Source organism: Microcaecilia unicolor, chromosome 2 (assembly GCF_901765095.1).
Source record: "Microcaecilia unicolor chromosome 2, aMicUni1.1, whole genome shotgun sequence".
Taxonomy (NCBI): Eukaryota; Metazoa; Chordata; class Amphibia; order Gymnophiona; family Siphonopidae; genus Microcaecilia; species Microcaecilia unicolor.
Window position 1 is genome coordinate 158,888,281 of NC_044032.1, and position 13,034 is coordinate 158,901,314.

The 13,034-nt window shown below is 44.7% G+C and overlaps 1 protein-coding gene across 2 annotated transcripts in view; it reads right to left on the reverse strand.

Moving 5' to 3' along the window:
• Positions 1 to 13,034, reverse strand: part of LOC115463176 (polypyrimidine tract-binding protein 3-like) — a 224,109-nt gene that overhangs the window by 69,261 nt on the left and 141,814 nt on the right. For both annotated transcript variants that reach the window (XM_030193442.1, XM_030193441.1), the window contains exon 10: positions 5,103 to 5,136. In XM_030193442.1, coding sequence (XP_030049302.1) covers positions 5,103 to 5,136 — 34 coding nt within the window. The remainder of the gene's footprint in view (positions 1 to 5,102; positions 5,137 to 13,034) is intronic.

Sequence of the window (13,034 nt, forward strand, 5' to 3'; positions counted from 1 at the left end):
CAGAAAGGAAAGAGAAAAGAAACAGAAGCCAGCTAAAAAGCTGACCCCCAGGAAAGAGGTAAGTTTGAGAGGGGTTCAGACCCCAATCATAACAATGGAAGTGTTCAGTAAAAAAACAAAACAAAAAAAAAAAAACCCAGATCTTATTGTTCTCAATTGTTACAATTTTTCTTACTCGAGTAATTTATTTGTGATGGGAAAATTAGGTTCTTACCTTGGTAATTTTCTTTCCTTTAGTCATAGCAGATGAATCCATTACGAGTGGGTTGTGTCCATCAACCAGCAGGGGGAGATAGAGAGCACTGGCAAACCATAGTGCCTCATGGGCAGCTAGCTCCATCTGCCTCTTCAGTATTTGAAGCTTCCAAAGCAGTGTGACACCGCCACATATAACAAAATGAACTTTCCTCACAGCGGATGAACGCCCCAGAACAGGAGCAACAATTCAAAGGAGGGACAAACTCAACCTCCTGTAACAGAACAGAAATCCTAAAGACTGTTTTCCAACTTCTCCCAATGAGGGAACATATCTACAGGAAAAACTGAACATAAAAACAAGATCAATCACAGAATGAACCACTGAGGGAGGGCTCATGGATTCATCTACTATGACTAAAGGAAAGAAAATTACCAAGGTAAGAACCTAATTTTCCCTTCCTTGTCATCAAGCAGATGAATCCATTATGAGTGGGATGTATCAAAGCAATCCCTAGATAGGGTGGGAAGAATCCACACCACGCGCCAGCACTTGTGCTCCAAAATGCGCGTCGGGCAAGAGAGAGCTTAGAAGCCCATGTCGCTGCACTGCATATCTCTTGAAGAGAGAGTACTCCAGGAAAAGGAAATCGCTCTTGTGGAATGTGCCTTGAAGGCATCAGGCGGAGGCCGGCCAGACAGCAGATATGCAGAAAAAATAGCTTCCTTGAGCCAACGGGCTATAGTGGCTTTAGACGCTGGAGACCCTCTGCGCGGACCTGACAACAGGACAAAAAGATGATCAGAGGTCTTAAAAGCATTCGACGTGCAGATACTGCAACAGAGCCCTTCGCACATCTAGGAGGTGCAATTGCCCAAAGGATTCTGGAAACTTCTCTTTAGAAAAGGAGGGCAGGAAAATAGGCTGGTTTAGGTGAAACGCTGAAACCACCTTAGGCATGAAGGACGGCACAGTACGTACCATAACTCCGGACTCTGAGAATTGCAGAAATGGGTCTCGTCAGGACAGCGCCTGGAGCTCAGACACCCTTTTCGCCGATGTAATGGCCACCAAAAAGACCGTCTTTAGGGTCACATCCTTCTCCGAAGCTCGCCTAAACGGCTCAAAGGGGGAACACTGAAGGGCCTTTAAAACTAACCCCAGGTTCCAGGCCAGGCACGTAGCTCGCACGGGAGGACGGAGCCGAAGCACCCCTCTGAGAAACTGTGCCACATCCAGACAAGCAGCCAGAGAGAGGCCAGCGACCTTCCCTCGAAAACATGCTAAGGCTGCCACTTGAACACGCAGGGAATTATAGGCAAGGCCTTTTTGTAAACCATCCTGCAAAAAGTCAAGTATCGGCGAGACAGAAGCCCGCATGGGTGTGATCGCTTTAGAAGCACACCAAGCCTCAAATCGGTACCATGATCCACAGTTCGGAAACTGCAGTTTTAATACATTATTATTTAATGCTGCTAGAACAGATATGCTGTGGCCCAGTTGCATTCCTTTGACTATTGATTGTTAAATTTTACTGTGTGGTACGGTTAAACCCAAGTCTAATCTTGGAGTGGTCTTGGACTCAACTTTATTCTTAGAGTCTCTTGTGTCACAAGATACAAATAGCTTATTAGACACACCCTTTTTTGAGAGGCCTTTAGATTTTAAGACTGATGCAGATAATAATTTGAATCATACAGGCTGGAATACAGCTTAAGCTGGACTTTCTAAGAAAACTGTTCTTAAGTTGAAGTTGAAACACTGAGTACAAAATAGGACACGATGCTCTTACTCTTGCAATCATTGCACTATCTTCCAGAAGAATTCTGTGTAAAGTTACTGTGCCTGGCATTTAGATATCTCATGAATTAGAACCCCCTGTATTTAAGGGAAGAACTTGAACATTATAGCCCTTTATGACCATTGAGTTCTACACAAGCAAAGAATTTTGTCATTTCTAGACAGAGGTTTTATGTTGGTTAAGATAAAACAAAAGCACCTTTCCATGAGCAGTTATAGGAATGCCCTTCTCCTTGAACTAAAACTGATGGCAAAATAAGCCTGGCTCTTTGAGAGGGAAGGGCTCTCGTGGTTGACTAAAGTGTGAATGAAGTATAGAATATAAAAGGGTTGGTAATTTTTTTATAATTTAAATTATAACCATTTTTGATTCTGTGAATGTAATTTTGTCTTCATTATTTTGATGCTTTATTTCTTTCAATACACATGTAATCTGCCTTGTACATTCTATCAAAATGAAATGATGGAATATACTTTTAGAATTAAATTTTGGAAAAAATTATTTAAGAAAACAGGTTCTGAAGGTCACCTATTCTCCAAGCAATTGGGTACATGGTGTGGTGTACCACTCTGGAAACTTTAAACCCATGTTCACAACTGGGTCTTGGCTTGCAAAGATTTGCAAAACTTGTCTTCATATATAACAAGGGTGCAAACAGCAAAACTGTGTTAACATGACATGGGGTGGATGGAACTTTTGCATTCTCCTGCTCCTTCTCCACAGCTTGTTCTTGCTCTAGCTATATCAGATCCTCACTGGGCAGGTCTCATCCATGTGACTGTAGCAACTTGACCATATCTTTCTACATCTTCTTCAGATCCAAAATCATTTTGTGAGGATCACTGTTCAGTTGTATTTGTGGAATAGTATCTGTTTTTTTAATGAACCCTGGAGAGTATGAACGCATGTTGGTTATGTTGTCTTCATTATTCAAAGGCAATGTTTTCAGGTGCTTACAAGATTTGGAAGTGTTGCATTTTAATCAGAATCTCTAATTAGCAACTTGTTCTACTAGTCAAATCCATCTATAAGTGGACAAAAGGTTTGCTCTTGGTAATGACCTTTTAGTAGCTATCACTTCATTATCCATGAACACTGCCCTGCCCTTTTTTATATCTATTTTTTTGAGAAGTACTTAGCCCTTACAAAACCAAACAGATCCCCTAGGTTGATTAAGTGGCATGGAGTTTTATCTAAGAGATACAAGCCTCATTGGCAAGAATATTCCTGGACAATAGCATTTAATCAAAAGACTCTAGTTTTGTGCAGGTCTTTGTGATCCTTGTATTTTTACAATGGTACAGCAGCAGAGATTTCAATTTAAAATCACCCACAGCTTTGTCTCCTAGCAGAAGGATCAAGTTTTTTCTAGAAGTGAATGCCTGACACAATCTTTATTGCTAAGGAAGAAAAGTCAGTACCAGATTGTTAAGCCGCCAAAGATCACTTTTTTTTTTTTTTAAAACACTGAACTCTTGTTCTAGCTTGGATTTCAGTTTAATGATTTTCTTCAGCAGCTCAGGATAATCAAGAGAAGAAACTATATTGATACTAGTTCTTGACGTTTATCTTGATGTTATGCAAACCATGACATCTTTTGAATCTGTAAAACCACCATTTAATGGCAGAAAAGATTTCCTTTTCACAGCTGTCTTCAAGCTGCAGATCTTTAAATGGACTGCATCCCTGCACACAGTTTATGATCTTCAGTAGTTTTTCCATGATCTCCATGACATTACTCCTATGACAAGATGGTCACATTTAAAAGTGTTAGCAGCTGCTCGTGAACTTGCTTTAATTTTGTCTGTATTTAAAGGTAGTTCCTTTTGTGGAAATTTCAAGACCTACTGTATTTATATTTGGGTTAGTTTTTCAGTAATGCATTTTCTGCATTTTGGTGCTTCTACTCTGACCTTCAAAAAATGAATACTTTTCTTGTGTCCCACAGGAGGCAGCAGGATGAGCAAGTGTTAAACATATAGATCTGCATCAAGTGGAACTGCTGAAATTTTTATGACAGTAGTAAGATTTATATCCCAGGCTTTCCACTCTGATACAAGAGAAAAACAGCAGACTGACAGACGGAACCACTTTTAACAGCTCTAGACCATAGCAGGTTGTCTAGTCCCATGCTTAATAGGAAGTCATCCTCAGGAAGCTTAGCCATACAGGAAGTGCATCACCACAAGCCTCTGCTACAACAAATTTCTCTGATCCATTTTTCAAAATCAGGTCCCAGTATGTAAATTCTATTATAGCAAAACTGTGTTAGGTGAGTTTCTATATAATGTGGGAATGCTATAATTTGTTGATTCTTTCAGTTTCATCTATACTTATTAACATTTATACGAATAAAAATATTAACCTAAGATACCTGAAAAAAAAATACATGCATTAAATAATGCAATCAACGTTTAAAGCAAAGGTCAATAGTAACAGCACTGTATCCCTCTGAAGTGGTAATCTTTTTAAATGCTACGTTGACAAATTCTTCATGTTTCTTTAATTAGCCTGCAAAATTTACAATATTAAATATATTTTTCTCTATAATTGTTCCACAGCTCTCCTTATAACCTTCACCAAATACTGCTTTTTGTATTACTATGGATAGTGGCGTAGCCAAGGGTGGGCTCAGGCCCACCCAGTAGCAGCACACCTATGATGTGGCTGGCAGGGATTCTTCCCAAGTCCCACCAGCCGAAAACTCCCAACAACTGTCCCTCTTTCATACCTTGTAAATAGCAGATCTTCGCCTGCAGCAAGCAGTGACTGATATATGCTGTGGGGCCAACATGAGCAGTGTGTATTAGTTGCTGCATGCTGCCGGTGAAAATCTGCTATTTAAAAGGTATGCGGGGGGGGGGGGGGGGGGGGGATGTTTGAGAGACCATATGATATGCAGACGAGAGAGGGAAAGACTAAATCACTTGTGGGACAAGACAGAGTTCTTCTGCCCACCCATCTTGGGCCCAGGTCCACCCAAAATTGGGTGTCTGGCTACGCCCCTGCTATGGATTCATTTTCAAATAGCAGTGCAAGTCAGTAACTTCTCAAAATAGTGTGAATATGTTAACACCCCACCCAATATAAATTCCAAAACCTTACCAAACAGGATAAAAAGTCCATGAGGTGTGATAACCTGTTAAAAGAAAAATGCAATGCACAAGCATCAGCAAATAGAAAACAATATAGTTGGCAAACATCAGGTACTTAACTCTAATCTTTCTAGCTATATACTTGTTCTCCAGTCCAGTAAACTGAGTTTAAGCTTAACATGATCATCATGTGACTGAAATCTTAACACTTATATTCTAGAAAAGGAAAAAAGTTAGCAAAAGATGCCATTTCAGAGTTTTAAAGAATACTTTTAATGTTGTCAGTAAAATAAACAAACCAGTTGCTGATTGTTTTTCTGCTAGAAAAATACATTTAGGAACTGGTAATACGACCAAGTCATTTTGCTTAGAATATAATCTTGAGATTCTTAATGGCGGCATAGGCTACCTTCCTGTGTCCTTTTATCTGTTATGCTATACAGTTCTTACATTCTGCTAAATTCTATTAAGATTCTAAGTGGATAACAATAGAAAGAGAAAAACCTGCATTTCCAGGAGTCTTTAACCAAGAGAATAGATATTCTTTTTCCTACCATCAGTTATATATTATCTGTAAATAAATGAGTTTTTAAAGATTTTTGGAACAATGCATATGTCTGAATTTTCCTGATCCGCAAAGGTATGCTATTCCAGGTTTTTACTCCCGGATATAAAGGAGGCTTCTAAATAAGATTTTCTTTGCATTTTTCTAACCAATGGTTAAGTTTTAAATGCTGTTCTTTCTGAACTGTTCATAAAGATGATGAGAATTCAAGGTAGCAGACTACTCTTTTAGAGTTGTCTCCATATAATGATTTATAAATTAGGTGAGCTAACTATCTTGTACCCTAGGACTAGTTTTCAGCCCTCTCGTATTTACCCAATCCAAATATCAATCTTGCCGCAGAAATTGTAATTTCTTTACTGATTTACATGAAAGGCCTCCATATAATGAATTGCAACAAATATGGCAAAAGAAGGGAAAATTAGATTCTTACCTTGGTAATTTTCTTTCCTTTAGTCATAGCAGATGAAGCCATTACGTATGGGTTGTGTCCATCAACCAGCAGGGGGGGATAGAGAGCACTCAACTTTTCACAGTGCCTCATGGCCAGCCAGCTCCACTGCCTCTTCAGTATTTGAAGCTTCCAAAGCAGTATGGCAAACCGCAATGGGAATAACATGAACTTTCCTCACAGCGAACGATGGCCCCTTAACAAGGGCATGAACAAGGAGGGAATGAACACATCCTCCTGGAAGAAATAAACTCATCCTCCAAAACATAAACTGGAGGGAATGGACTCATCCTCCTATAAGTGAACATGAATCCTGAAGACTGTAAAGTTACTGTGCCTGGCATTTAGATATCTCATGAATTAGAACCCCCTGTATTTAAGGGAAGAACTTGAACAATATAGCCCTTTATGATCATTGAGTTCTACACAAGCAAACAACAGGAAACAAGAACAGAACCTGAAACAGATTCACAGCATACAGACAATCATACAGGGAGGGCTCATGGCTTCATCTGCTATGACTAAAGGAAAGAAAATTACCAAGGTAAAAACCTAATTTTCCCTTCCTTGTCATCAAGCAAATGAAGCCATTACGTATGGGATGTAACAAAGCAATCCCTATATAGGGTGGGAACAGGTCACACCACACGCTAGCACTTGTGCTCCAAAACGCGCATCCCTCCTAGCAGCCACATCCAGCCTGTAATGTCGGGCAAGAGAGCTTAGAAGCCCATGTTGCTGCACTGCATATCTCTTGACGAGAGAGTGCTCCAGTTTCAGCCCAAGAAGAAGAAATCGCTCTGGCAAAATGCGCCTTAAAGGCTACAGGCGGAGACCGGCCGGCAAGCAGATAAGCTGAAAAGATAGTTTCTTTGAGCCAGCGGGCAATAGTGGCTTTAGACGCTGGAGACCCTCTGCAAGGACCTGATAGCAAAACAAACAGATGATCATAGATCCTGAAAAAGATAGTAACTCGCAGATACTGCAGCAGAGTCCTGCGCACATCCAACAGGTGCAACTGCCCAAAAGATTCTGGAAACTCCTCCTTATCCAAGGAGGGCAAGAAAATAGGCTGGTTTAGGTGAAACGCTGAAACCACCTTAGGCATGAAGGAAGGCACGGTCCGAACCGTGACCCCAGACTCTGAGAATTGCAGAAATGGGTCTCTACAGGACAGCGCCTGGAGCTCTGACACCAGTGTCGCTGAAGTAATGGCCACAAAAAAAAACCGCCTTTAGTGTCAAATCTTTCTCCGATGCTCACCGAAGCGGCTCAAAAGGAGAAGCCTGCAGGGCCTTCAAAACTAACCCCAGGTTCCAAGCTGGACAGGGTGCTCACACGGAAGGCCGGAGCACCCCACTAAGAAACCGTGCCACATCTGGATGAGCACCTAAAGACACGCCTTTAACCTTACCACGAAGGGAGGCCAACGCTGCCACTTGCACCCGCAGGGAATTATAGGCCAAGCCTATTTGTACACCATCCTGCAAAAAGTCCAGAATCGGTGAGACAGGAGCCCGCATGGGTGTGATCGCTTTTGAAGCACACCAAGACTCAAACTGGCGCCAAATCCTGGCATAAGCCACGGAAGTGGAACACTTGAGGGCCTGCAGGAGAGTGGAAATGACTGTTTGAATAGCCTTTGTCCCTCAACTGCGCCCTCTCAATCGCCATGCTATAAGACCAAAGCGGAATGCATCCTCCGTGGCTACCGGGCCCTGTGACAACAGGTTCGGTACCAGAGGTAAAGGAAGGGGAGCCTCCAACAGCATCTGTCGGAGGTCCGCATACCAAGGCCTCCTGGGCTAATCCGGGGCTAAGAGGACCACTTCTCCTGGGTGCAGCCGAATCCGCAGGAGCACACGCCCTATCAGGGCCACGGAGGGAACACATATAATAGGCCCAGAGGCCAGGGCTGAGTCAAGGCATCCAACCCTGCCGAGCGAGGATCTCTCTGTCTGCTGAAGCAGCACGGGACTTTGGCATTTGAACTTGTCGCCATAAGATCCATCACGGGCTTGCCCCATTTGGCACATATCTGCAGGAATACTTCGTCTGCTAGTTCCCATTCTGCTGGATCAATCTGATGCTTGCTTAGATAATCGGCTTGCACGTTGCTCTGACCTGCAATGTGAGCTGCCGACAGAAACTGAAGATGCAGCTCGGTCCAGTGGCAAATCTGTTCGGCCTGCGCGACCAGTGCTCTGCACTGAGTGCCGCCTTGTCGATTTATGTAGGCCACTGCTGTCGTGTTGTCTGACATCACTCTGACAGCCAATCCTTCCAGGGTCACTTGAAAGGCCAGAGGCGCCTGAAACACCGCTTTCAACTCCAGGCGGTTGATGGACCACTCCGACTCCTCGGATGTCCATAGACCCCCTGGGCATGCTTCCCCTTGCAATGTGCGCCCCAGCCCTTCAGGCTGGCATCTGTCACTACTAGACACCAATCAGGGAGTGCCAGCGGCATTCCTCGCTGCAGCATGCTGTCTGAGAGCCACCACTCCATGCTGAGTCGGGCCGCAGGGAGCCAAGAAAGTCTGCATTGATAATCCTGAGAAACTGGAGACCATCTTTGAAGTAGGGAATACTGTAGAGGTCTCAGGTGCGCTCTCGCCCAGGGCACCACTTCCAATGTGGCTGTCATCGATCCCAGCAGCTGGACAATGTCCCAAACTCGTGGGCGGGGCATCCTCAGGAGCAGATGGACCCGATTCTGAAGCTTGCACTGCCTTAGCTCGGGTAGGTATACATAGCCCGAGTCTGTGTCGAACCTGGCCCCCAAATATTCTAGATTGCGAGGGGGTCAGGTGACTTTTGGCCATATTGATGACCCAGCCTAGAGACTGAAGTACTGAGACCACTCTGGCTGTAGCTTGATAGCTCTCTGTTACAGAGTCTGCTCTGATGAGCCAGTCATCTAGGTACGGGTGAACCCTGATACCTTCTCGCCTGAGCAAAGCAGCTACTACCACCATTACCTTCGAAACTCCCCTTCGAAAAGGTTCGGGGAGCTGTGGCGAGGCCAAAAGGCAACTGGAAATGTATTCCCAACACTGCAAACCTCAGAAACTTCTGGTGCGGGGGCCAAATTGGTATGTGCAAGAAAGCTTCTTTCAGGTCTAGAGACGTGAGAAACTCTCCTGGCTGTACCGCAGCAATGACAGAGCGCAGGGTTTCCATGTGGAAATGCCACACTCTCAGGGACTTGTTTAATTCCTTTAAGTCCAGAATAGGGCGAAAAGACCCACCTTTTCGCGGCACCACAAAGTAGATGGAGTATCGGCCGAAGCAGTGTTCAGCGGGAGGTACCGGGGACACGGCCCCTAACTGAATCAGACCTTGCAAAGTCTCCTCTACCGCCGCCCATTTGGCGGCAGAACCGCATCGGGACTCCACAAACACGTCTCTTACTGGGGCGTTGAATTCTATTCTGTAGCCACCTCTGATCAGGTCCAGAACCCACTGATCTGAGGAAATATTGGCCCACTCCTCGGCAAAGAGGGAAAGACGTCCTCCGATGACAGGAAGCGAGGAGGGGACCGGCGCACCATCATTGAGAGGGTCGCCCCTGAACTCCAGGCCTAGAGCCGGTGGCTGCGGAACGCTTGTCCGAGCGAAAGGAGTTCCTCTGCTGAAAAACGGGCACGAGAAGTGAACCCAGCAGAACGCCCCGGGCGGTACCTTCTAGCTTCACGGAAGCGAGGTCTATAAGAGGAGTGAACCGCCTGGCCCTTGGAGGAAGGCCTCGGCCTATCTTCGGGCAAGCGCTGGGGTTTAGGATCTCCCAGGCCTTTAACAATTTTTTTTCCAACTCCTCACCAAATAGGAGAAGGCCTTGAAAGGGCAACTTCACCAACCTTTGCTTAGAGGCCATGTCCGCTGCCCAATGTCGTAGCCAAATAAGACGGCGAGCCGCCACTGCTACTGCCATTTGTTTAGCCGAAGCTCTGACAATATCATAAAGGGCATCAGCCAAAAAGGACAAGGCCGACTCCAGCCGCAGAGTCACATCCGAGAAGGGCTCCGCTCCATCTCCGGGCTGTTCCACTGCCTGTTGCAACCATGCCAGGCAGGCTCTAGCAGCATAACAACTGCATGCAGACGCCCGAACAGTAAGACCTGCAATTTCAAAAGACCGTTTAAGTGCTGCTTCCAGCCTACGGTCTTGTATATCCTTCAGGGCAACTCCTCCTTCCACAGGGAGGGTAGTTCTCTTTGTCACCGCAGTGACTAGGGCATCTACTTTAGGCATTGCAAAACGAGCCAAATGCTCCTCACGCAGAGGGTATAATTGCCCCATAGCCCTGGAAACTTTCAAAGGTCCCTCGGGGTCAGCCCACTGAGCGGAAATAAGCTCTTGGATGGAGTCATGCAAAGGAAAGGCTCGAGCAGGCTTTTTGGTACTAGCCATCCTAGGATTCACAGAGGAGCCGTGCCACTGTCACGCTCTTCAATAGAAAGGACCTGTAGGGCATCTGAAATAAGCGCTGGCAGCTCATCACGGTGGAAAATCCTCACCGCGGAGGGATCATCCAGATCCTGTGGTAATTCTGCACCTGACTCTGGCTCCTCAGACCACGAAGGCCTGCCAGAACTCTCCGAATCCTCACAGCCCGACCACGGGGAGAAAAAGGAGGTGCACCACAATCTGAAGGGGGATTAGCCCTTCTACGCTTTTCTTTATGCCAATTATCAGGGAAAATAGCCTCAGCGGGCAGTCCCAGGCCAGAATCCACCGGGGTGGGGGTGGGGGGGGGGGGGACAATAGAAGGAGCCTCTGACGACCCTTGAGGGAGAGCTCTTTTCAGCATGTATGCTTTATGCAATAACAACACAAATTCAGGGGAGAAAAACTCACCCTGGGCACCCAGACCCCATCCGGGGCTAGCCGCTCCCTGAATAGCCTCAATTCGAGGTCCCGTCCCCCCCCCCCCCCCCCCCCCCCCCGGGCTCAGGGCTCTCCGTCTCTATGGAAGCCGCGCCATGCGGAGAATTCAAAATTGCGTCCGCTGCCAGCTCTGAGCGGGAAAAATCATCGCTCGCCATGCTCGGGCCGGCTCTTACACCTGTACAGCACGATTTACAGAGCCCCACTGCTGATTTGCGCTTGCCACACCGGGAACAGCCCTTTACATTCTCTGCAGCCATCGCCAAAAACGGCGGGAAAATTCTAAATGGCGGTTTCGCGACAAAAACGCCCCGATCGCGGGCCCACCCCGGAGGAGTTAGAAAACACTCTTTACCTCACCGGACCGAGTATCACAGCTCCGGTCCCATAGAAGAATCAAAGGAAAACCTCTATTCCATTTTTTTTTTTTTTTTTTTTTAAACTCTGTGAGGAAAGCAGAGGTAATAAGAACTCCGGAGGCTGAAATGAGTGGGAAAGGCAGGGAAAGGCGAACCAATGTGCCTGCATCCACTGAGTGGGAAAGGACAGGGAAAAGCAAGCTAATATGTCCACATCCACGGGGGCATGGGTAAGGCAGGGAAAGGGCTAACCTATGTGCCTTCAAAGTGAAGCTGCTATAGCCTCTAACACCCCGGCTAACAACTGGCAAGCCAGGAGCCACCCCCAGGCAGATTTTTGATGGAGCTCAAAGAAGCGGCAGCCACCCTGCTTGGGGAGATAGAGAATACTGAAGAGGCAGTGGAGCTGGCTGGCCATGAGGCACTGTGAAAAGTTGAGTGCTCTCTATCTCCCCCTGCTGGTTGATGGACACAACCCATACGTAATGGGCTTCATCTGCTTGATGACAAGGAAATAGCCTGTGCCACATTTCTAAAACTACATGGGTGCAGCATAGAACGTATTGTCCTCAGTTGTCTGAGCCTAAATAAATGTTTGTTAAGGCTTTTAGTTGTAGTTCAAAAGACAAATTTGAGTCAATTACTACACCAAGAATTTTAGAGTGTTCTTCAATTTGTAATTTATCTTCTGAATCCAACATAAGATATTTCATTGGTAATAACTCATAAGCTCCAAACCAGACTTTTGTCTTCAACCTATTCAGTATTCAAACATTTTTGTTAGCCTAATTCTCTGTCCTTATAATACCCCCTTCAAAACGCACATTGTATCTGCAAATTTATTCAAAGCAGTATAGGGATAAAAATGAAAATGAGACAAATTGACAGCTTCAAAAGATATAGAAGAATAAGATGTATTTAAAACAAAAAAAGCAGATCTATATTTAAAATTGCAAAAATATAGTTATGCTGCAACATAATGCAAAACAGAGGTGTGAGATGTATTTTTTTTCTTTACCTAATATTCCACTTGAGTGTCTCAAAATATTCTGTTTAATGGGATAAAGGGTTTTTCTTTCTTCAAAAGTTGCCAACATCTTGGCTACTGCATTTGTGACCAGCTTTTGAATAGGGACAGGTAGAAAAAATTTGAAACCCTGCTTATTAGTCAGGGATTTTCCTGTAGGCAATGTTCATCAATATCACAAACCATGACTGATCTGATAAATCCCAGATAATATCCAGAAATTAAGACCATGACCCTAGATCACAATTTTGGCTTTCTACTTTCAAGTTACTTACGTCATCATGCAACAGCTACTGAAAATTCAGAACAAGTGTACTGATAAAAGTTATCATGCTATGAAATTATATTGTATTTGGAATTGTGCCTACAATCAAAGCCACATACTGAATGCAAGCCTGTCTTTCATGCAATAAGGAAGGTTGTTCATTTTCAATATTTTTCCTCTAGCACTGCTTAAGATTCATCTGTCATTTCTGAAATGAAACTGGAAAATCAGAATATGGGCTGCTATGCACAAGGAAAAGAGTTTAAAAAAAAAAAACCCCAAACAATTTTAGATTCATCCTTTCCATGTCCTGTTTTCAGATTATTGTGGCTGAGAAACAAGTTGCAGCTATGAGAAAATGCAATACCCCTGCTGAGCACATCTG